At 47.5% G+C, this 21,472-nt stretch overlaps 9 protein-coding genes across 9 annotated transcripts; 5 read left to right on the top strand and 4 right to left on the bottom strand.

The window, feature by feature from the left end:
* Positions 1 to 126: 126 nt before the first annotated feature.
* Positions 127 to 2,034, top strand: BDQ94DRAFT_149375 (SHNi-TPR domain-containing protein; the record flags this gene model as incomplete). Its single annotated transcript, XM_026767369.1, has 2 exons — positions 127 to 1,415; positions 1,504 to 2,034. Coding segments are annotated over exons 1-2 (1,334 nt in total), but the record flags the coding sequence as incomplete, so codon positions are not given.
* On the bottom strand, positions 2,035 to 3,107 carry BDQ94DRAFT_149374 (yippee/mis18 family protein). The gene has a single exon (XM_026767368.1). It carries the CDS (start codon positions 2,944 to 2,946, stop codon positions 2,248 to 2,250), a length of 699 nt encoding a protein of 232 aa, XP_026623032.1. The 5' UTR covers positions 2,947 to 3,107; the 3' UTR covers positions 2,035 to 2,247.
* Positions 3,108 to 3,257: 150 nt separating this feature from the next.
* BDQ94DRAFT_149370 (ornithine decarboxylase antizyme) lies at positions 3,258 to 4,534 on the bottom strand. Its single transcript, XM_026767367.1, has 3 exons — positions 4,149 to 4,534; positions 3,667 to 4,070; positions 3,258 to 3,579 (listed from the first exon to the last, which is right to left on the bottom strand). Exons 2-3 carry the CDS (start codon positions 3,987 to 3,989, stop codon positions 3,363 to 3,365), a joined length of 540 nt encoding a protein of 179 aa, XP_026623031.1. The 5' UTR covers positions 3,990 to 4,070; positions 4,149 to 4,534; the 3' UTR covers positions 3,258 to 3,362.
* Positions 4,535 to 5,096: 562 nt separating this feature from the next.
* BDQ94DRAFT_149368 (cleavage polyadenylation factor subunit MPE1) lies at positions 5,097 to 8,295 on the bottom strand. The gene is made up of 4 exons (XM_026767366.1): positions 7,377 to 8,295; positions 6,914 to 7,202; positions 6,740 to 6,840; positions 5,097 to 6,685 (listed from the first exon to the last, which is right to left on the bottom strand). Exons 1-4 carry the CDS (start codon positions 7,546 to 7,548, stop codon positions 5,421 to 5,423), a joined length of 1,827 nt encoding a protein of 608 aa, XP_026623030.1. The 5' UTR covers positions 7,549 to 8,295; the 3' UTR covers positions 5,097 to 5,420.
* An 834-nt stretch (positions 8,296 to 9,129) lies between these two features.
* Positions 9,130 to 10,904, top strand: BDQ94DRAFT_149365 (deoxycytidine monophosphate deaminase). Its single transcript, XM_026767365.1, has 7 exons — positions 9,130 to 9,303; positions 9,368 to 9,716; positions 9,774 to 10,135; positions 10,202 to 10,334; positions 10,390 to 10,477; positions 10,525 to 10,575; positions 10,629 to 10,904. Exons 1-7 carry the CDS (start codon positions 9,282 to 9,284, stop codon positions 10,671 to 10,673), a joined length of 1,050 nt encoding a protein of 349 aa, XP_026623029.1. The 5' UTR covers positions 9,130 to 9,281; the 3' UTR covers positions 10,674 to 10,904.
* A 657-nt stretch (positions 10,905 to 11,561) lies between these two features.
* BDQ94DRAFT_181808 (imidazoleglycerol-phosphate synthase) lies at positions 11,562 to 13,980 on the top strand (the record flags this gene model as incomplete). Its single annotated transcript, XM_026773985.1, has 3 exons — positions 11,562 to 11,885; positions 11,939 to 13,387; positions 13,460 to 13,980. 3 exons carry the CDS (start codon positions 11,562 to 11,564, stop codon positions 13,547 to 13,549), a joined length of 1,863 nt encoding a protein of 620 aa, XP_026623028.1. The 3' UTR covers positions 13,550 to 13,980.
* Positions 13,981 to 14,456: 476 nt separating this feature from the next.
* On the top strand, positions 14,457 to 17,557 carry BDQ94DRAFT_78122 (putative autophagy ubiquitin-activating enzyme ApgG). Its single transcript, XM_026776529.1, has 7 exons — positions 14,457 to 14,853; positions 14,925 to 15,033; positions 15,089 to 15,873; positions 15,934 to 16,078; positions 16,133 to 16,600; positions 16,651 to 17,013; positions 17,139 to 17,557. Exons 1-7 carry the CDS (start codon positions 14,651 to 14,653, stop codon positions 17,211 to 17,213), a joined length of 2,148 nt encoding a protein of 715 aa, XP_026623027.1. The 5' UTR covers positions 14,457 to 14,650; the 3' UTR covers positions 17,214 to 17,557.
* Positions 16,993 to 18,547, bottom strand: BDQ94DRAFT_149347 (RlmE family RNA methyltransferase). The gene is made up of 8 exons (XM_026767364.1): positions 18,328 to 18,547; positions 18,222 to 18,272; positions 18,125 to 18,151; positions 17,767 to 18,065; positions 17,655 to 17,703; positions 17,438 to 17,599; positions 17,315 to 17,369; positions 16,993 to 17,230 (listed from the first exon to the last, which is right to left on the bottom strand). The coding sequence occupies exons 1-7, from the start codon at positions 18,508 to 18,510 to the stop codon at positions 17,328 to 17,330; spliced, it is 813 nt and encodes a 270-aa protein (XP_026623026.1). The 5' UTR covers positions 18,511 to 18,547; the 3' UTR covers positions 16,993 to 17,230; positions 17,315 to 17,327.
* Positions 18,548 to 19,270: 723 nt separating this feature from the next.
* On the top strand, positions 19,271 to 20,984 carry BDQ94DRAFT_78103 (OST3/OST6 family protein). The gene is made up of 4 exons (XM_026776528.1): positions 19,271 to 19,747; positions 19,811 to 19,908; positions 19,964 to 20,319; positions 20,397 to 20,984. Exons 1-4 carry the CDS (start codon positions 19,403 to 19,405, stop codon positions 20,576 to 20,578), a joined length of 981 nt encoding a protein of 326 aa, XP_026623025.1. The 5' UTR covers positions 19,271 to 19,402; the 3' UTR covers positions 20,579 to 20,984.
* The last annotated feature ends 488 nt before the right edge of the window (positions 20,985 to 21,472 follow it).

The raw sequence follows: 21,472 nt of genomic DNA, 5'->3' as shown, positions 1-21,472 counted from the left end.
TGATTAGCCATTACCTACCTAGATGAGGCATTGACGTACGGAGTAGATCAAGCAAGAACGCGTCGTGGTGGTGGTGATGGCGGCACGCGCGTCCCCCACGCGATTTGTTCCACTTTTGCGACAAACTACAAGGCCATTATCCTCGTTCTTTTCCATACTTATGCACTGATCATCACACCAGGCCTATCCTGATAAAAGGCACCATTAAATCCGCCAGCGCCCTTTCGTGACATTCTCTTCTCACCCTAATTCCCTCTTTAGCGCCTTCTCATCTTCTTCCCTGCCATTTGGAGGGATTTCCCTGTCGGGTTGGTTCTTGGTTCATTCCTCGTCCATTATATTACCATCAGCCACACAAATTCATAATGGAACCAAGTACATCCCTGAAAGACGATAGTACGAAGACTCAACCATCCTTGGACGACCTTATCAAGCAAGCTGCCGCCAAAGATGCCATCAAGGATTACAACGCCGCTGCAGAGCTGTACTCTGAGGCCACGGAACTTCAAGCAGAGCTTAACGGAGAATTAGCGCTCGAAAATGCAGACTTACTATTCGCTTACGGAAAAGCCCTCTACAACGTTGCCGTCAGCAAGAGCGATGTGCTTGGGTCCAAGGTAGCTGGAGAATCACAGCCGAGCAGCACGTCTATTGAGAGGCCATCCGCTGCGGCAACAACCACAACCGCAGGCATCGTTGAGAAAGCTGTAGCCCAGAGCCCACCTGAGAGATCCTCAGGAGCCCAGAAGACAAATACTGGTGATGTTCCAGCTAAGCCGTACTTCCAATTTACTGGTGACGAAAACTATGACGACTCGGATTCGGAAGACGAGGCCGACGGCGAGGAAGCTGCGGCCGATGACGAAGACGACTTTGCCAATGCCTTTGAAGTTCTTGACTTGGCACGTGTACTATACCACAAAAAGATGACTACGATAGAGGAAGGAATCGGCAAAGGGAAATCCGCAGGTTTACCTCCAGATCTCAAACACGTCAAGGAACGTCTCGCGGATACCTACGATTTACAAGCCGAGATCTCACTGGAGGCAGAAAGGTTCAAAGATGCGGTGACGGACTTGAGGACGTCTCTAGAATTAAGGCAGTCTCTGTTTCCGATGGAGGATCCTTCTGTTGCAGAATGTCACTACAAGCTTTCCCTTGCTCTAGAATTTGGCTCCGTCAAGAATGAGAATGACAACTCCCAAGAGGACACCAGCCCCAAAGAGCCGGTCGACGAGGAAATGAGGAAAGAGGCCGCAGCTCAAATGGAAAAGGCTATTGAAAGTTGCCGTCTAAGGATGGATCAAGAACAGAAGAAGTTGGTCGACGATAGTTCGTTGGATGAGGACAGGGTGACCGCTATGAAGAGAAGAATAGCAAATGTCAAAGACATTATAGCTGACATGGAGCAAAGGGTAAGCAACGACCTTCTTTCCAAATCTCTTTAACGCGATCCCTTCCTACTATGTTTGCTTCGGCTACAGTTACTGAGAACGTTGTCAGCTCGTCGATCTTCGACACCCGCCAGTATCTGCTATCGAGAATAGCGATGCAGACAACACGGTGCTGAAGGGTATTTTGGGTCAGATTATGGGGCATTCCCCTTCGGAGCAAAAGGCTCATCTCGATGCTGTCACGAGAGAAGCAAATGACCTTTCTGCGTTCATCAAAAGAAAACCTGCGAGCAACAAGCCACCACAGAAGAGTGACACTGTAGCAAAACGATCGGCTCCGGAAGAGGGCGCGGGAGGCGATACAAAGAGAGCACGAGCAGGCGATGAACTTGAATGAACCTGGGTATACTGATCGCCAGAGGCATCAACGTGGCTGGTCGGGTGCTCTGTCTATCAACCCTTTGCGGCAGCTAGCACTCACGTGAGAAAATGATCATTCATGCTGGCATTACCCAAAGGATTAGAGCAATAATTCTGATATGATACCCAATGAAGCGAGGTCGAAGAGATATCTACGCATTATACAGCAGTAGCCACCAATTTGTCTGAAATCTATTGTGATACCACATATTATAAACATTACCGATGAATGTAACTCCCAACATATTCATAAAGAAGGAAAGGTGAAAAGATTAAGGAATTAGAGCCGTCTGGTGCACAAGGCAAGGCAGTTTCATATAAACAACGCTACCTTGCCCATTCTGAACTCAATCCGAAGATGTGGGCCCTTGAGTGATATTTCATCGAACATGATCTCATGAAGTTCCATTAGACGCAAGAGCATAAAACATTATCACAGGGCTGTGATTCCGAATAGAGAAGATCGGCGTTCAGGCAGTTTGCGATTTCTTCGGCGTACGGCCAACCCAGGGGTCCAGATTCCAGAGAATAAGTCCTCGCATTCATCTTCGTTCTGGCTATCAAATTCTATACTGTTAGGAGGTTGGCCATGTCCAACCTCAGTAGAACCGGGATATGCGGGCAGTAATGTTGATTCAACAACGTCGGGTGATTCCCAAAAAGAAGATATCATAACCCTTTCGGTCTCCAAGATGAACTTGCCGATTTTGTAACGTTGTGACTCTTCTTCGGCAGCGATATATTTCCAGCCGAGCACATTTCCGCAAACGGAACAGTTAATGTCGCCTACTGTGTGCGCACCAGTGACCAGTCTCCGTGGCACGGGCTGCTGTATCACCGTGTTTAAAAGTGTATCAGTAGGTGAAGCTTTTCGGGCGAGCGAAGGCTCGCCGGACACAAGATAGGCACGGCCGTAGCGACCCGTGAACCCTTTGCTGATTATCTGCGACGTCAGGCATATATCTGCTGCACAGCATGAACAGCGGATACATGAGATATGGCCCTCCAGATAATTGGCATCACTTGGCTTCACAGATTGTCCGGGTCCTGCTTCCGAAGATGACACCCTGGACCTCACGCTTCGCTGTTTATCACGGAAGAAAGATGGCCGGAGCAAGAATTTAGGAAACATAGAGCCTTGTATATGGGATCTGCCCTGCGAAGTACGTGGGTAGGCGTGCACGCGTAACAACAAAACGGCGAGAGCATTAAAGAATTAATTACGGGATGTTGCGAGTTGTTGTCATAATTCCGGTTGCCTCTGGATCAGAGGAAGAGGCATTTGTATAGTGAGGTATCTGGAAATGGGTAGGTATCATACTGAGGTCATCACCCACTCCTTGGCGATCTAGCGCCCGGAATGAGTTTCAACATGATCATCTGACAATCAGTGATTACGAATACCTACTGATGTGCTACCTACAAAAGTGAAGCCATTTTCGGCCATACTAGCGAATGGAAGCATAAGTCGATCTCAATACAGGTATAATAATCATTTAAGTCGATTTCGTTCTCAAAAAACTGAACTACCTGTTTGGTTGCCGACAGCTAAACCTCCGCATCCAAGAAAAGCCATTTAGTGCTAAGCGAGCGTTCGACGTCTCTTGCAGCACCCCACGGTTGCAATGTAGTCAAACTGAATCCGCACCAACCGAGGTTCCTTACAGCTTCTAGTTCAACTGCATCGTGCGAACGAGGTACACATGCCACAATTCGGGGACACCCAAAAGCAGATATATTAGCAAGTTCAAATAGGGCAATCAACCTTTCGGGAACAAATATGACAGTATGTTAGTAATATCCACGGGTTTATACCTCGTCTACAATCAGACGAGAACATTAGTGCACATACCCTGTTTTCAGACCGTGACCGAGTGCTTTCTCTGCAAGGAAAACAAATAAAGTCGGTTCGCCGCTCGCATTGGTTACAAATCCTCGATGTATAGTGTCGCTGGTGTAATCCAACAGCTCAAACCACTGTTCAATCGGCATATTATTGTTCGGCCGGCTTTGAGACGCACCTACCCCAAGTGACTCTTGTCCAGCGGATCTCCTCTCACCAAGGAAGATCGCAGACAATATGTCACAGAAGAGCCTCTCACACTCTTCCGGGATAGTATGCATTGCCTCCCCTTTATATTCCGGTAATATATTACCCGGCCAACTAGTCCCCATGCCTGGAGCGATGGAGAGTCCAAAGGGAGGACTTGGAGACGCCTTTGACCCCGAAGGGACCTCAGGGATACCACTGTGTTCCTAGGAAGATTGTGACAAGTTAGCACGTAGTTAGGAAGGTTAGACCATAACGGTCGATTGCATAAAAGGACATCGTACCGGCCCCCGCGGTAGCGCAGTAGTGGAAACTATCGATCACGGAAGTGGAGGACTTGACGCTGTAACAACTGGCAAGCACGCTAGCCTTGGGATGCATGTCGAGTGTACACTGCAGCTGATTTCGGATACTACTGTTGTGATTCCAGGACTTGGCCATGATGATGGATCTTTTAGGTTGAAGATTAGGGGTGCTATCTCTCGGAACAGGTGAGCGCTGCTTGAAAATACGTATAAAATCTTGGGTCCACTAAATATCTTGTGGAAACCTTCTTTGACAGTCGCGATAGTGTAAGGATGTAATGACGAGGGGCCGGTATAGAGATGTGGTGTCGCTTGAAGATGTACTAGAAATTGGTTGGTAACTAGGGATGGGATAAACTGGGGTGGTCTGCCGTGAATTCCTGAGACTAGGTAGTTACCACGGAGTACTAAACTGACATGTGGGGCTCCCATTAGTCAGGCCGAACATACTGCATGGTGTAGTACGGAGTACTCTGTAGCTTACTACTTTGTATTTGACCGACTAGTGAATTTACTCTTGTCATCTGATAAGACGCCTAAGGCAATTCGGTGTAGGTAATTATGAATAGTTGTACGTCTATGCTGCTCATATAGACGTAGCTTTCCATAGGAAATAGCATTTGAGAGAAGTAGACTATATAGAACCTCTCAAAACCCTCGGATGCTTATGCGTGTAGATAGCGACGGATAACTTTACCCACGGATGATCATATACTCAAGGGTATCCAAAGGCCTCCCAAACATTGTAATGCATTGGATTTTGAATGTCGTCTGATTAAGGCCCTGGTTTAGTGGCCGACATATCTCAATTCCACGAAGGCGATTCCTATATACGGATACCTAATGGCGGAGCCGCTTTGGACTCAGGCAGGCCTCATGAAGATTTTTATCTACAACCACTTTGCACCTACTGAACGCATCAGTAGTAGCTGGACTTTTTATTAGGCATATTGTTTATGTGGCGCTAATATTACATTGTGTACATTGAATTGCACCTTCAAATAACAACCCCGTTAGAGCCGGAACCACCTCCTTTCAACTCCCACAATGTGCAAAATTCAAAGGGGCAAGGCCTGCAACATGCACATGCCCGCAAGACAAATGAATCAAAGAGCAGCTGTGAACGCCGATGAACATCAGGGAAGAAAAAGAACAGAAAAGGGTGGGGTGAAAAGCAAGATATATCGGGAGAAGAAGGACCTGAGACCTAACAACCGCGGGCATGTTGAAGTGACTTCCATCTACACCAATTTAGAGTTCTCGATAGTCACTTGGCCGTATCCTCCTGTGTCTCGCTTGGTGCCGTTGTGGGTTAACAGGTTGCCGGAAATAAGCCGTGTCTTCTTCCCTGGCAAATGGCGTACTGAACGTCGTTCTCTGTTGATTTGAAAATCGACCTATTCCGGGACCTTGCGCAAGACCGGAATTTGGTTGAAGTCCCATCATTTGGGGCATGTGGAACATATTCATAGATGGCTCTCCGACGCCGTTGTAAAGGTTCGGTGTGGCATAACTGTTCACATTATCGCCATACATTCCCGGGGCAGGATTAAAATTCATAGCATTCATGGGATTCCACGACTGATCCATATTAGGTGGAAAGCCACCAGACGAAGGAACACCCATAGCGTTCATAGGATCAGACAATGGCATCGCAGGCATACCCTGGTTCGGCATGAATCCAAAACTCCCGAACGGCATCTGCTGGCCGAATGGAAAAGCTGGAAACCCGGTCACAGGCCCAGTAGCCTGTGGAGTTTGTGAATCGGCCTTGTCGTTTGTCTTCAATTTCTTGGACAATGAACTAGGGCTTGATCCACCAACAGCGGTACGCGGAGTTTCATCCTCTGCAGGTCTTTTGTTAGAAGCAGGTTGACTAGGCGGAATTGGTGGCAAAGACTCCGTTGTTGCAACAGGCCCTTTGCCTTGAATGGCTGTTTTGTCAATGCCCGGACCAATGTCATTTGCCTGTTGCTTGTCCTTCTCTTTCTTCGAATCAGCCTTTTCAGCTTCGTACTCTTTAATCTTGCTAATAGCCTCGTCATCAACGGCAAGGTTATCGAGTAACACTCCCTCCGTTCCACAGCCAGGGCATACAAAATCGCTCTCGATCAATGCATTGGTAATACAATCATTGCAGTATGTTCTTTGACAGCATGGAGTTCTCGTGGGCTCTAAAAACATTCGCTTGTCAATCGGACACTCTAAACCACGTGCTTGCAGTTCTTTGCTGTACTCTGCTGCTGCCGCTTCTGCCGCGGCTGCTGCGGAGGCTTTGGCTTTCTCCTGGTATAATTCCCAAGCTGCCTTGTCAGGCTTGGCTATGACAAAATCGCCATCGGCATTGACCATGACACCTGTGTTCCTTGGATCCTCGTTTGAGCCGTCCAGGGTGAGGGATTCCGGCTTCTCAACCTTGGTTTGTAACGAACGAGGTATACCAGTTGATCGTTTAACTCTATATTTCCCATCAAATTTTGGGTCATTATTTGTGGGGCAAGCTTGAATCCAGTGTCCTAGACATACACCGTTAGTTTTCGCTTTCAGTAAGTTATGCCAAAGCAGCTTGCCTTTCTCGCGACAGCGGTAACATAGGTAGCCGGGGGGAGGGGGGTGATCAGGAACATTCACAGGCCTGCCCCTTCCACGGCCGAATGGAACAGGGGTAGCGCTATACGGGAGATAGATTGTCAATACCAGAAGAGGGGAGAGAAAAAAGTCTCACTACGCATAGACACACTTACTTTGCCATTTCCTGCTGCTGTTCTTTCCATTGGTTTGCTTGCAAATTGAAGAGTGCATTGATCTTCTCTTCCTCCGTCTGGGCATTGTTGAGCTCTAGAACACCGTTGCTAGTATTGGGAGATGCCCGAGTCAAGGGATATTGTTCATTACGGGGGGCACTGCGCGCATTGACTGGCATTTTCCCGGAAACATAACGAGCAGCACCACCCTTACCCGGGCGTGATGCAGGTAATCTCCGAGCTATGACGGACGTAGAACGCGGTATTATGCTGGTGTCATCATCGTATTCTGTCCCAAAAAACAAACGGTCAGTCCGTAAGGATCTTTTCTCTTAACTTCGACCACGAACCTGCTCCCACTCTGCCAGACGGGATTTTGGGAGAAAGGAAGGGAATTTGGGGGGGACCCAAAGTTGAATATGAACGGTAAAACCAGGGCAATCAATTTCCAGAAGCTACTAACCTTCTCCAGTATCTTCATTGTAGATAGACAGCTCGAAGTCAGTCCCGTCACCCAGTCTACTCTGATTGATAATTTCTCTTTTCAATTCGAAGACAGAGATACCGGTGCCATCAAAAGTCACCCTTGAAGGCTCCTTTTGAGACTTGAACTTGAAGTGAACAGAGGATGACATTGTATTCAATTGCACGTCAATGATGGTGTTGCGAATGTAATTAGATCAATAGAGGGGTGCCACTTTCACAAGAGATACACGAGAACAAAGGCAGACAAATGATAACAAGCAACAATCGGAACGGTTGGCAAATTGCAGATGACAGTTATGACGTATAACCTCACTCGTCTCAAATGCTTAGAGATCGAAAACCCAGTATCTATCGAGGGCTTTGCTCGAACTCAGTAGATTGAAGAAGCGTCTTGAGTGCTGCACGGCCAGTGTTCGAATCACTGCATACAAACAAGGTGTAAAGTCTGGTGAATACAGAGACTAAGCCAACTAGTCTGCAGTAAGATGATGTGAGTTATAGAAAGCTCTGCGGGCCTTGCCAGTATGTCAAGCAATATCAAAGACACCGCGATCCATCTAATTCGCGCTTGCGACCGAGCTCAAAGGATATGATTTCACGTAGTCGTTGAGAACAGCCTTGACGCACTTCAACAGCTTTGGGGCAATCAAGGCATTAGATAGTATATACGACCAAAGCGGACAAGACTTAGGGAGGCAAAGACGCAAAGAAGGAAAAGGGCCTTGAAAGAGAAATATGCCCGCAGGCTTGGGTGCGGGAGACAACGGCGTCAAAGCTGAATTAATCAGTATAACTTTCAAAGGGAAAAGACCAATATATGACGAGAGAAAGCAACTCGATAGAAACAAGGCAATCTTAAACGATCAGTGCATTCTCTAGGACATGGCAAGGGTATGATCAAAGCCTGGGGAGCGGTTCGGGAACAGTCTTCGTGGTGGCGAGCTAGCGCACTTGGTCACGTGGTTTCACGCCAGATGTGGAAAGTATAGAGTACTACGGAGGAGGTTGCTTGCTTAGATACTTTAACTTTCCCAAATCATGGTACTGACTTTATCTTCTGGTACGTGCTTTTGTTGGCCAGGAAGCAAAGGTAAACGTGTGTATTGCAAATTGCCCAAGAGTAATAGCTGTAACAAGAAGCGTTGCCGAACGAAAACGCGCTAAAAGTCCATGGGCCTGCAATGTAGTTAAGTATTTGGCGTTCACCACTTTCTTTTTGGGCTACAGAGAAACATGGCATTCCGCGTATAGATAGGTGCCAGAATAAGGCTTCCTACGTACCCAAATACGTACTGGATAACACGGGAGCCTCAACTTCATTAGGCTTTAAAGAAAAGCGTGCACTTTCCTATTACTTCCCTACAGATCAGTGAATACAGCCTTGCATGCATCGAAATGATGAAAGTGTTCAAATAAGTACTTGCAATACTGGATAATGAATACTTAGGTGATCGCCGAGAGCTCCACGGGGGTGCATAGCACGGGCTTGAATGAAATCATTACTGACACTGCAATTTGCCCCTTTCTTGAGAGAAAATCATACCAGTTGGCTACTTGAGCCGCTACTTTCCCAAGCATATATTGCCTTGGTTCGCAATTTGATCGAAATTCAGTGAGCGAAAGTGGGGGTGTGAGCGGGTAATTATCTATGTGTGTATCAATCCGTTTATATGTTACAGGTTCTTGTTCCTGGCACCCCGTACCTGGTGCCTAGATGTACATGTGAAAATTTCCCTACGTATTCAATTGGCCCAGCTCAATCCGACCTTTGCATGCCCTTCTCTCCAACCCAGGATCCACCCCCTCTCCCAACCTCAGGGGCGCGCACATATCCATTCTTACTGGCTTTCAACTTTACACTGGTTTTACCAGGCAGGTAATCATGTTAATAGGCCTATGCGGAGGTTAGCATCTTGCCAAGCAGCGTGCCTTGGAGTCTTCAGTATATGCTAATAGTATGCGGCAAAGCCATATGTTCTGGGAAGCATGCCGTCGCAGATTATTTAATCCAGAAGGAAGGTTTCCGGCTTCTCAAATTGAAAGATGTTGACTCCCCTCGGGTAACTGATGGAGCCGACGGTGATCGCCAATTACAGGCGCTGGAGTCTGCAGAGGATGACAGTAGTCCACCACCGCACCTTATATTTGAGGACTCTAAGGCCCTCTTAGACTTCGTAACCAAACGATGGCAAGAACATTGGGTTACAACGGACATCTGGGATGTTACTATCTTAGATCGTTTCTTTCAACGCCCATTCTTCCTTCTAGTTAGCGTTGATGCGCCGGTGAGCTTGAGATGGAAGCGACTTGTGGACAGGTCTGGATCCCTGATAACCTTACGAGCATCGTAGCTAAGCTAACACACCATCTGTAGATGCCGAAACAGGCTGGTCGAACCCCCGTCTTTGGAGAAATTTGTACTATGGAACGACAGACATCTCTACGACAAAGATGTTGGACGCGCATATCTCACTGATCGGGCACAAGTACGACTGTTTAATTCCTCTTCGTCATTCGATGAACTGCATGCGGCTCTCAAGGCTCTCAATCTTGCCGACGAGCAGCGCTTACGGCCCAATTGGGATCAGTACTTTATGGAGCTGGCATCTTTAGCCGCTCAGCGAAGTAACTGCATGAAGCGAAGGGTGGGCTGCGTGCTTGTCCGTGATCGTCGTGTCATAAGTACAGGGTATAATGGGACCCCAAGGCACATTAGAAATTGCAATGAGGGCGGCTGTATGAAACCTTTAAAGATTGCATATTGTTCTGTTGATTGAATGTTTAGACACTTACTACGGCTAGGTCCAAGGTGCAACCGTGGTGAGGGTGGAGGTGTAGGTTTATCAACTTGCCTCTGCCTTCATGCCGAAGAGAATGCGTTGTTGGAAGCCGGAAGAGAGCGCATACGAGAGGGTGCAATACTCTATTGTGACACGTACGTCAATCCCCGAACGTCTGGAGATGCACGGCACATTGCTCAAACCGATCAGGTGCCCTTGCTTGACATGTACCGTCAAAATTACACAAGTTGGGATAACGGAAGTCGTATACTCGCAAGGGTATAATATGGATAACGATGTATGTTCTGTGCTGCCCTCACTTTGTCATTTCGCTGACCATAGAAGAGCGCTGCGATTCTGAATGCGGCCGGGGTAAAACTTAGGCAATTCTCTCCGGTACGGGCACTCCCTCAGCAATTCATCAGTCATCGCTAATATGTTGTTGACAGCCTCGAAAAGGGCTCATTTATCTTGAGAGTTCCGGGCATACTTAAGTAGGTTGGTACAACCTTGATATGGGTGCTACTCGGATCAGTAGATTCAGGTTTGGAATATCTGTACAGATTGCATACTCCTAGGTCATGGGACTAAAGAACTTCGGAGATAAGCTGTATATGAGTGTATTTTAGCTCATAATTTAGGCTCTATCCGCTCTAGCACATGTCCATCTGCAGTACTAAGACGCTATGCAGTATATAGATGTATATTGCCGGCTATGTCTGCGGCCGGCTCCTATAGAGTTCGGGTGTTTCTGCTCACTTCTATGATTGTTGGGCTTAACACAAGGCTATCTTTCGGTTAGCTGTTTACGTACTGTAGTCACCTGCAGTTGTATTGTGTGACTTGAAAACACGGACGATGCTCCCGTGCTGTGCATGTCATGGTGGAACGAAATGTTGTAAGTTAAATGGTGGCTGCTCAGAGGTAAGGCGCCAACTGGGCTCAGGAGGAAGGAAATATTAGTATCTGCTTACAGGTAGGGAAACATGCGGCGTGGGGAGGGGGGATATAGATACGTAGTAATCAATGCTTTCAATGCTCATGGCAAAGGCGGTCAAGGTTTTATTGGGTCCCGCTGTCCAATTGACCAGCAATAAAATGCATTAATCGGTACCAAAGGCGGAACATACGGATCGGGGTTTAGGGAGTGAAAGAGAAATGAGCTAGGGATTACAGTCAGACTACAAAAATACCTTTAAAGAGGTAAATTTTGGAAGGGCAAGAAAGCTTTATAGGAAGCAAGAAAGAGCAAGATGGAGTTTAGGAGTAATGAATATACACATCGTTATGGAGAGAGAGCAATATCATAACTGGAGATATACTTACCTACTGAATTAACGTAACTAACTAAAAGTGGGTTCTTGCGAATGACTCAGCTCGGCATGGCCAGCCATGGTGGGGTGAAGAAGAATAATCGTCCCAAGTCAAATTGCGACTTTTTCTATTCTCAAGACTTTATTTTCGAAGACCTACTGCTGGGAGTGGCCGCAAAAAGACTGGCCTTCAAACCAGCGGAGACCTATACCCCTGTTCAACATTTCCAGAGCATTTTTGCACAAGACATTGGTAGAACACATGCCACAATGCCTACGGTACATCTGCTAGATTACGTCGCCGGAAATGTCCGCTCCCTGGTCAATGCGATCAACAAAGTCGGCTATGAGGTGGAATGGATTAAGTCTCCAAGTGATCTGAAGAATGCAGAGGTAAAACAAAGTGATATTACAAACCACACAATGTTGCGCTAACTGTTTAACAGAAGCTCATCCTACCAGGTGTCGGTCATTTCGGCCATTGCTTATCTCAACTTTCAGAGGGAGGCTACTTGGATCCGGTCAGGCAACACATAGCTTCCGGGAAGCCATTCATGGGAATTTGTGTTGGTCTACAATCACTTTTTGAAGGGTCTGAGGAGGACTCAGATGTTCCGGGGCTGGGATTGATTCCGATGCGGATGCAGAAATTCAATCCCGACACTAAGAGTGTACCCCACATAGGCTGGAACTCTGCTATAGACACCAAAATTGGGTCTGCGGATAGTCAGAGCTTCTACGGATTAGTCCCAAGCAGCAAATACTACTACGTCCACTCCTACGCAGCTCTCTACACCCCAGGGCTCCTTGAGAAGGATGGCTGGTCAGTCGCCACAGCTACTTACGGCGAAGAAGAATTTGTCGGTGCTATTGCACGAGAGAATGTCTTCGCGACTCAGTTCCACCCGGAGAAAAGTGGCCAGGCTGGATTACGGACTATTAGCGCCTTCCTAAATGGTGATCGCTTTCAAACGCTTACCCCGCAAGCGTCGCTCTCCTTGGACAAAAAAGATGGGCTGACACGTAGAATCATTGCCTGTCTTGATGTTCGCACCAATGATTCTGGTGATCTCGTCGTCACGAAAGGGGACCAGTATGATGTTCGTGAAAAGGACGGGGTAGATACAGGAGGCCAAGTCAGAAACTTAGGGAAGCCCGTGGACATGGCCAAGAAGTACTACGAACAAGGGGCTGATGAGGTGACGTTCTTGAACATCACTTCCTTCAGAAACTGTCCTGTTGCAGATGCTCCCATGCTGGAAATCCTCAGGAGGACCTCAGAAACTGTCTTCGTACCGCTGACTATCGGGGGCGGTATCAAGGACACTATTGACACAGATGGCACTCACGTCTCAGCCCTTGATGTTGCGACAATGTATTTCAAGTCTGGTGCCGATAAAGTCAGCATCGGTTCGGATGCTGTTATCGCAGCAGAGGAGTATTATGAAGGGGGCGAAAAGCTGACTGGCAAGACGGCTATAGAATCTATATCAAAAGCATATGGTAACCAGGCTGTGGTCGTGAGTGTGGATCCTAAACGTGTCTATGTGGACGGGCCAGAAGATACCAACCATCATACAATCCGGACAAAGTACCCGAATGCTGCTGGCCAGACGTTTTGCTGGTACCAATGCACTATCAAGGGTGGCAGAGAGTCTCGAGACCTCGACGTCCGGCAACTAGCGAAGGCGGTTGAAGCAATGGGTGCTGGTGAACTCTTGCTAAATTGCATCGACAAGGACGGAAGCAACAGCGGATTTGATCTGGAATTGATCAGTGATGTGAAAGCCGCCATTAAGATACCAGTGATTGCCTCCAGCGGTGCTGGAAACCCCGAACATTTTGCAGAAGTCTTCCAAAATACTACGACTGATGCCGCCCTAGGCGCTGGCATGGTAAGTAATAATTTCGTTCAAACCGGTCGAGAACCCGTTTAGTTGGCTAATTTCTTATCTAAACTTTCACAGTTCCACCGAGGTGAATATACTGTCAGCGATGTCAAACGTCACTTGGACAATGGAGGATTTCTCGTCCGCAGGCCTGAAGTGGGCAATTAAAGCTATGCTTCTGACCGATCGTGAGATTTTTGACCACATTATTCCTCATGGAGCACGAATCAGCCTGCAAGTTATACAAGCACGCTCTGTTTTCTTTAAACTGACATACTTGGTTAACCGAAGCGAGCTTGCGTGTGATGGGAGACCTACTCTATCCGTATTCTGAACTCTCCGCTTAACTGACTTTACCTGCACATGTACACGGCATCTACGAGTGGGTGGATATACTATTATTGATTCTGTTATCTCGCTTGGCTAGCAGTTTTTTTTGCAAATGTCTTTACACCAACAGAGGAGGGAACTTTGCGGCCTTGCGTCACAAGGCTCACATCCGCTAGTCCTCATACGGGTCTCTGTAAATATGCATTTATCCTTCCACACCTCATCTGTGAGGCTTTTATAATGAAATTACTTCAATACAGCCACTGGTCAGAACGTTCATAAGCATCTTATGACGTAATCAGCGAAAGTCAGAGACGTGTCAACATTCTAACAATATCGCAAAAGCGAGTCTCATATGAAGCTTACACATAGTCATGATGTTATTGTATTGGGAATATTTATAGCCAGAGGTGGTTTGCATGCTAATCTACCTTAGACGTGAGTCGGGGTTAATACCGTTGAGGTCCCGGCAGCGCAATCTAGCAGGACCACTGCGTAGCGACACGTATCTATACAATGCAGTAGTAAGGAACACTGTAACCTGTACCTACTACTCAAGTGATAAGTTATTTCTATCTTTTACATACCAAGTACTAGCGGAGTGCACCACGCAATATCAAATACGACACGTCGTACCAAGGCTAGGTCGTATCTTGATCCAGAGGGTGGGGTAACCAAGTTACTAATGATTCTATGCCCTGTGACTTCTTGCCCCACCACAGATAACGGATCACCCCCTCTTCCCCAGCAGACGCGCTTAGGGTCCCCTCACCCCTACGGTATTTCGAGTATATAGTGAAAGCACAAGAATCGTGCGGACGCTGTTCTAGACCGCTACACTCATAAGATCAGTTCACTCAGCGTGGAATATGGTCCTACTCAAATAGCTCCTCTACACCCGAGGAACGCACCGACATCTCAACCCAGTTGTAAGAGGAGATGAGCTCAATCATGCGCTACACTCCGTTCGCTTCCGATATAGAGTTCCCGTTTTATACGGCTTTATCATCACTCAAGATCAATCACGACAAGCTTGACGATGCTGCCCGTAAAGTGCTAGGTCTCTATGAAGTTCGACCTACAGACCTCCCTAATGCCTCCTGTCGAATGCAGATACATGGGAACGCCCTAACAAGCGATGAGTGAGTTATGATCTACTGCGGGCTTGGATGTTTACGAGCAATGATATACTGACAAGCCGCTTGGTCACCAGAACACCGGCTGGGTTTTATCGAGCTGAAGGATTGATCAAGAATGTCAATACACTTGAAGAGTACTCAAACATCGATAAGGCACATATTCTTCAGCAGTCCGCGAAAACGGTTGGGCACACACTTATGGGCTAATCAGAGTTATGCTGACTTGTAGACATACTAGATCTGGGATGCTATATGCGACGGCACTATCTATTCGTGCCCCTCTTTGCTTGCGTCATTTTTCATCTTGTCGTACGCGGATCTAAAGAAATACAAATTTCACTATTGGTTCGCATTTCCGGCGCTGCACTCGAGCCCTTCCTGGGCCCTTCTTGAGAAGACCGAGGAAGCTGGTAACTCCGGTCAGACTAGAGAAGCTGTGTCACCAGCTGGAGGTCTAAAAGATGCTGAAATATCAAATCTCGTGGAAACAATCAAGACATGGAGCTACAGTGTAGAAGACCGCCAGCGAGGGTTTTTCTTAGCCAGGAGAGTTCATGGTGCCAGCAATGGAACAATAGTTGAAAGCAACTCAGGGATCACCGACAATGTTACGGAATCATCAAATCACGATGGCCCACGGTGGAGGATTGCTCCTCTCCTAGCCTACGAGGATGGCTTCTTCAAAGAAGCCAGGTTTGAAGACTGCTTCGTCTGTTTCGCTGATCCTTCAAATTACGAGGATGCACCCGGCTGGATGCTGAGGAACCTTCTGGTACTTGTAAAACGACGGTGGGGACTCAATAAGATCCAGGTACTGAGATACCGTGACATGCAGCCGCATCCCAGTCGCGGTCAGTACAAAAGCACAGTGTTGACTCTGCAATCGGATGACATACAAGCACCGGCTGCAGAGTCGCAAAATTTGAGCGAAGATATGCCGAAGGTGACCGGCTGGGAGCGTAATCCAGCCGGTAAATTAACAGGTCGCTTCGTTAACCTCACAGAGTACTTGGATCCTAAGAGGTGAGGTCATCACATTCCTTATTGAGGCCTCTTTGTATCATATACTAATCCAAACCTCAGACTAGCCGATCAGTCGGTCGATCTGAATCTTAAGCTCATGAAGTGGCGTATCAGCCCCAATCTTAACCTCGAGAAAATCAAGCACACCAAGTGCCTCCTATTGGGGGCGGGAACCCTCGGGAGCTATGTTGCGAGGAATTTGATGGTACGAAAATCTCGGGAGATCTGAGTATGTATGGGCATCTGATAATGAGAATAGGGCTGGGGGGTGTCTAAAATCACCTTTGTGGATAATGGGTCCGTGTCGTTCTCCAACCCTGTGAGGCAACCACTCTACAACTTTGCCGATTGTATAGATGGTGGGGTGAAGAAGGCTCTTCGTGCGTCTCAGGCCCTGTTGGAAATCTACCCTGGAGTCAACTCTACGGGCCATGTCCTCTCTGTACCCATGGTTGGACACCCTGTCATTGATGCTGAAAAGTCCCGGGCAGAATTTGAGGTACTCCAGAGACTTGTTGAAGAGCATGATGCCATTTTTCTCCTAATGGATACGCGCGAAGCACGCTGGCTGCCAACGGTCATGGGGAAGGCAGCTGGCAAGATCGTTATGAATGCGGCCCTCGGTTTCGATTCTTATGTGGTTATGCGACATGGAATCAAAGCGATTGCAGAGCCACCAACAGAACTCGGGTGCTACTTTTGTAACGATGTCGTTGCACCAATGAACGTGAGTAGAGCCACTCCGGCCTAGAGGTCGCTATGCTAAAATATTTGAAGTCTGTCAAAGATCAAACACTTGATCAGCAATGTACCGTTACTCGGCCTGGTGTGGCCGCCATAGCTTCGGCTTTACTGGTAGAGTTGCTTGTTTCCCTTCTTCAACATCCTCTGGGTGCTGCAGCACCGGCCCCGACCTCGCGCAGTGATGATCGAGGAGACCATCCACTGGGACTCGTGCCACATCAAGTCAGGGGATTCCTTGCAACATTCGAAAATATTCCAGTCACGGGCAGAAGCTACAAACACTGCAGCGCTTGTTCAGATAACATCACCCGCGCTTACGAAGAGGGCGGTTGGGATTTCGTTCTAAGGGCTTTGAATGAGCCTGGGTACGTTGAAGAACTGAGCGGTCTCAAGGAGGTTCGTTTATCCATTCTTTCCATTTAGCCCTTCTTTTGTCCTTGTCCTATGTTATGCGAACTCCAGCCACCTCCGGATTTCCTTGTCCTTTTTGGCTTTAGGCAATTCACTGACAATATCCCAAGGTGCATGCTACAGCAGAGGCTTCACTTGCTGACGTAGAATGGGATGAGGACTTCGATTCAGCAGAAGAGATATGACTGAGCCCGGTTTGATGCTAAGGAAGGGGCAGGTCAGTTACAAATGCCATCGAAATGTAGCACCTCATCATACTATGTTTCATCTATTTCCGAGGACATACCTGACTCTGGGTACTATTTTCGACCGAGACCAATGAAATAAGATTCTTTGGATTCCTGCACAGATGTTCAGGACTTTGAAGGCCAGTTTATTGCTGTGTTTTACGAGGCCAGTGGATGCTTACATTGCGCGACGATTCCGGTTTAAGGCGGTGGACTTTCCGAAATAATTTCCTGAGCTGTTCCTCTAGGGCCTTATCTTCGGCTCCTTGGTAAAATTTGCAGACGAAGTGCCCTCCAGTGCGGAGAACTTCTTGGCTGAACTGCAAAGCTGCGTGGCAAAGATCCTATTTCCCATCAGCTGAGGGAAACTTCGAGTATGGGGCAAACTCAGCATCTTACCATACTACCTGCATGGTCTTTGAAACTAATACCGCTTGTGTTCATCATCCTGTTATACGGATCACTTAGACTTCTTTTCCCAAACCCCGCTGTTTGGAACCAGGGAGCGGACATATCGCTTAGGACAACATCTACCGAGTAGTTGCGATCCCATTGCTTGGGGTCGGTTTGCTTATCAGAGCTCGCGTTCGCATTCGATTTGAGCTGCGTGTCATCGTATTCGGCATCCAAAATCGTACTTGGAGGATGTGGTCTACCCCTATTGGCGTCGCGCACAAATTCGCGTACATAGGCCTGGATATTCGGGTCGAGGAAGTTGCCTTGAATCGTAGACACTCCCTTGGGGGGCTGGGCCGGAATAATGTCAACGCCAAGGACACGGCCGTGTGGTTGCGTTCTAGCTACTGCTACCTGATGTGGTGTTAGCCAAGGCTTTGATTGGCATAATCTTCACCCTGCACTCGACGCACTTGGGACCAAGAGCCAGGAGCATAACCCTAGATTTGGTGAATTATACTGTCAATCAACATGGCCCTTGTTGAGGTATCTTAATAGCGGCTATCATACTAAATCAACAACCGTTTGTCCGCTCTCAAAGATGTGGTATTTCTCGTCTATCTATTCAAAGAAATTATCAGGATGTATAGGATGGCGGGTCATATTGGTTAAGTACTTGGAGGAGCTTGAAGGCCGCGCGGCTTTTTAGGCCCTGCACTGCTGCTTCCCTTGTGAAACGATCCTTGAGCTGACGGGCTTGCCATCGTTTTGAGGATGAAAATCGCTTTAAAATATGAGAACTAAGCAGGCCAATGCCCTGTGTTGCGGGCAAACACTTCATAGATAGAACGAGTGGCATGGTTGCAGCATTGGCAAACTTCGATAGAATAATGACAAGTGACGCGCGAAAGGATGCCGGAGCGCTCCCGCGGAAGTGGTAAATGGGCGCGGATCGGGGCGAGCAACCTCTGTCAAGGTCTAAACATTTCCCGGTTGATTTACGGAGGATACATCGACAGTTGAAGCTGGACTAGCACTATTCGTAGCTGAAGTCAACTATACTGTTGACACACCTCGAATTGGAGTAGGTCTATGCCTACAAAGGATTGCCTGGGATGTCCCCAAACCTTAGCGTCCTGGGACTCTGTGTTGGTGCCTTTCACCATCGACAATGGCTGGCACATCACCGCAAACCAGTCCGTTTCTGAAGAGGCGACTAGTGAACATAGGATGATCTAAGTAATCATCCACTGTATTGCTGAGACAGATATTCTTGACGTATAAGTCCCATCTGTCTTGTGACATGCTAATCCTGTACAACATTATTGGGTAACCAGTTTGTATCGGCGCCCTACTTGGTTGTTGGGATAGCGTTGCAGGGAATACACCGCCTGATTATAGGCTTTTACTCTCAATTCGGCTTCCAGTGGATTTAAAAGAGTGGCTCTATCAAAGAACATCGGCTTCGTTCCGCCCGACTGAGCGGCAATATGTAGTTAGTTGTCTAATTCCTTTACTGTAGCCGTACTCATCTAGGTACCATCTTAGTACGTAGTAAGAAGTACGGAGTACCCGCATAGCGACCCGCTCAGCCGTACGCGTTGTGGACACCTATCATCCTAGGCTTCTCGGATACGTAGTACTCCGCTGCCTATCCATCCATGAACTTGTCTACATGGCCAATTTCTTCGCGGATTGCTGATCCGCCTCCTTATCACCGCCAGAACTGACGATTGCATTGTCATGCTAAAATGAAGCTCTTCAACCTTCTCTTGTCTTTTCTCTGCATGATCAGTTCCGCTTCTTGCGGCCTCGCAGACACAGACAAGTTTGAGAGATATCGTTCACTCTCTCGCTCCGCCCCAATCGAACTGAACGACTCATCGTACGAAGAGATAACATCTAAGCCTCGCGACTATCATGTCGCAGTGCTTTTGACAGCCGCAGACGCTCGCTATGGGTGTATTCTTTGTCGCGAATTTCAACCTGAGTGGGAGCTCATAGCACGAAGCTGGAACAAAGGTCCCAAGCCCGACGGACTTCAAATGCTCTTCGGGACCCTTGACTTTTCCGATGGAAAGGGGACCTTTCAGAAGGTATCCAGCAATACATGGCCTAGCAGTCTAGAATTTTCAACTGACACAATTGGCATTGAATAGTTGATGCTCCAAACTGCGCCTGTTCTCCTGGTCTTTCCTCCTACCGTTGGCCCCTTCGCCAAGATTGACGACGCACCTCTGCGATTTGACTTTAGCGGGTAACTATATACTGAATCTACTAGTCGATTGATTATCACTGACGTCGACCTACAGCCCTATCTCTGCTGAACAGCTATATACATGGATGAACCGTCAGCTTCCAGAGGGCCCGAAGCCGCCACTTGTTCGTCCGATCAACTACATGCGACTTGTCTCCGGCATAACCATTTTGATGGGTGCTGTGACCCTTTTTACAGTTTTGTCACCTTATGTCCTTCCCATTGTTCGTAACCGGAACTTGTGGGCTGCTTTCAGTCTGATTGCCATCCTCCTATTCACAAGTGGCCACATGTTCAACCATATTCGCAAAGTCCCATATGTTGCCGGAGATGGTAGAGGTGGTATTAGCTACTTCGCTGGTGGATTTTCAAACCAGTTCGGCATGGAGACGCAGATTGTTGCTGCCATCTGTACGTTGCCCTTCATAACATGCATACATCTAACCTCATATGTGGATCTGATGCTAATTCGCTAATGCTGTCGACAGATGCCGTCCTATCTTTTGCGACAATTGCCCTTGCAATGAAGGTGCCCCGTATCGCAGACAACAAGGCACAACAGGTAGCTGTGATCATCTGGGGTTCCGTACTCCTTGGTATGTACAGCTTCCTTCTGAGTGTGTTCAAGACGAAGAATGGGGGATATCCGTTTTTTCTTCCGCCATTCTAGAGGATTTCCTATGTACGTTATCGGCCTGAGCTATTCAGTCCGACCAAGTGTGAACACGTTTGCTTGGGGTTAGCGGTCGTTCTAAGGTAGTAGCAGTATGCTACTATCTCAACTCCTTTCCTTCGTCCAAGCTCCTCCGTTATCGTGTAGTTACTGTATAGTAACATGGTGGATCAACTCTTCTTCCAAACGTCGAGAATCTGCTTAAACTGTCATCTTAGATGGTCAATGGAATGAACTATATAAGGGCGGGAGTCGCAAATTAGTTGTTTCATTGACCACTATTATTTATCGGGTATCAATCGTTTGTTCCAAACACTGGTCTACAGTGGGCTTATCTGCGACTTCATTTCAAGGGAGCCCGAGAGTTTCTTAACTTGTCGTGGCATCGCTGAGCCTAGTAAAGTGGCGGCATGCTCACTCTAAACTCTGCAATTCTCAAAACTATCGAAACTCAGTATGGAGTAAACTATTGCAACTTAGGTACACAAGGGTCAGACTCCGATTTTCTCGCACAGTGTATCAACATGAAATAATATAGCCGCCGCTACAGCCACCTCATAGGTGCTTCCTTGTAGGCAGTGAGAAATTAGTCCTTCTTAGAGCAGGAAGCTCAATGGCCAGTGGCTCGGTGTCAACACACATGGCTTTCGCTTTATCGGCTTCGAATCGAGCACGAGTTATGCGCGTTGCATGTGCCAGGATGTAAAGTGACTCCTCCAATGTACTAAAGACCTGCGCAAAGAAGCTTCGAAAGAATCTCGGAACACCGGATTATACAACATAAAAAGTGCTTAATTGATCTTGAAGGTATGGTATATAATTACGTAACATTGTATAGACTTAGCCAATGCTGCGCACAAACAGTGCTTGTGCTAACTAAAACGAAGGGAG

This window comes from Aspergillus welwitschiae (genome assembly GCF_003344945.1).
Source record: "Aspergillus welwitschiae strain CBS 139.54b unplaced genomic scaffold BDQ94scaffold_32, whole genome shotgun sequence".
Classification (NCBI taxonomy): Eukaryota; Fungi; Ascomycota; class Eurotiomycetes; order Eurotiales; family Aspergillaceae; genus Aspergillus; species Aspergillus welwitschiae.
This window is presented reverse-complemented; position numbering and strand designations above follow the sequence as displayed.

Excerpts from the sequence above, each read along its gene's own strand:
- BDQ94DRAFT_149368 (XM_026767366.1), bottom strand. The coding sequence starts at position 7,548 with ATGTCATCCTCTGTTCACTTCAAGTTCAAGTCTCAAAAGGAGCCTTCA. Across the intron at positions 7,203-7,376 it reads CAATGAAGATACTGGAGAAG|AATACGATGATGACACCAGC; the intron begins GTTAGTAGCTTC and ends TTTTTGGGACAG. Across the intron at positions 6,686-6,739 it reads TTACCGCTGTCGCGAGAAAG|GACACTGGATTCAAGCTTGC; the intron begins GCAAGCTGCTTT and ends GTGTATGTCTAG.
- BDQ94DRAFT_149347 (XM_026767364.1), bottom strand. The coding sequence starts at position 18,510 with ATGCCACTCGTTCTATCTATGAAGTGTTTGCCCGCAACACAGGGCATT. Across the intron at positions 18,273-18,327 it reads CGGCCTTCAAGCTCCTCCAA|ATAGACGAGAAATACCACAT; the intron begins GTACTTAACCAA and ends TTCTTTGAATAG. Across the intron at positions 17,600-17,654 it reads AAGACCATGCAGGTAGTATG|GATCTTTGCCACGCAGCTTT; the intron begins GTAAGATGCTGA and ends GATGGGAAATAG.
- BDQ94DRAFT_78122 (XM_026776529.1), top strand. The coding sequence starts at position 14,651 with ATGAGCTCAATCATGCGCTACACTCCGTTCGCTTCCGATATAGAGTTC. Across the intron at positions 16,079-16,132 it reads ATGTTGCGAGGAATTTGATG|GGCTGGGGGGTGTCTAAAAT; the intron begins GTACGAAAATCT and ends TAATGAGAATAG. Across the intron at positions 17,014-17,138 it reads AACTGAGCGGTCTCAAGGAG|GTGCATGCTACAGCAGAGGC; the intron begins GTTCGTTTATCC and ends CAATATCCCAAG.
- BDQ94DRAFT_78103 (XM_026776528.1), top strand. The coding sequence starts at position 19,403 with ATGAAGCTCTTCAACCTTCTCTTGTCTTTTCTCTGCATGATCAGTTCC. Across the intron at positions 19,909-19,963 it reads CTGCGATTTGACTTTAGCGG|CCCTATCTCTGCTGAACAGC; the intron begins GTAACTATATAC and ends GTCGACCTACAG. Across the intron at positions 20,320-20,396 it reads GCAGATTGTTGCTGCCATCT|ATGCCGTCCTATCTTTTGCG; the intron begins GTACGTTGCCCT and ends TGCTGTCGACAG.
- BDQ94DRAFT_149374 (XM_026767368.1), bottom strand. The coding sequence starts at position 2,946 with ATGTTTCCTAAATTCTTGCTCCGGCCATCTTTCTTCCGTGATAAACAG.
- BDQ94DRAFT_149370 (XM_026767367.1), bottom strand. The coding sequence starts at position 3,989 with ATGGGGACTAGTTGGCCGGGTAATATATTACCGGAATATAAAGGGGAG. Across the intron at positions 3,580-3,666 it reads GGTCACGGTCTGAAAACAGG|GTTGATTGCCCTATTTGAAC; the intron begins GTATGTGCACTA and ends TGTTCCCGAAAG.
- BDQ94DRAFT_149365 (XM_026767365.1), top strand. The coding sequence starts at position 9,282 with ATGTTAATAGGCCTATGCGGAG. Across the intron at positions 10,136-10,201 it reads AAATTGCAATGAGGGCGGCT|GTCCAAGGTGCAACCGTGGT; the intron begins GTATGAAACCTT and ends TACTACGGCTAG. Across the intron at positions 10,335-10,389 it reads GCAATACTCTATTGTGACAC|GTGCCCTTGCTTGACATGTA; the intron begins GTACGTCAATCC and ends CAAACCGATCAG.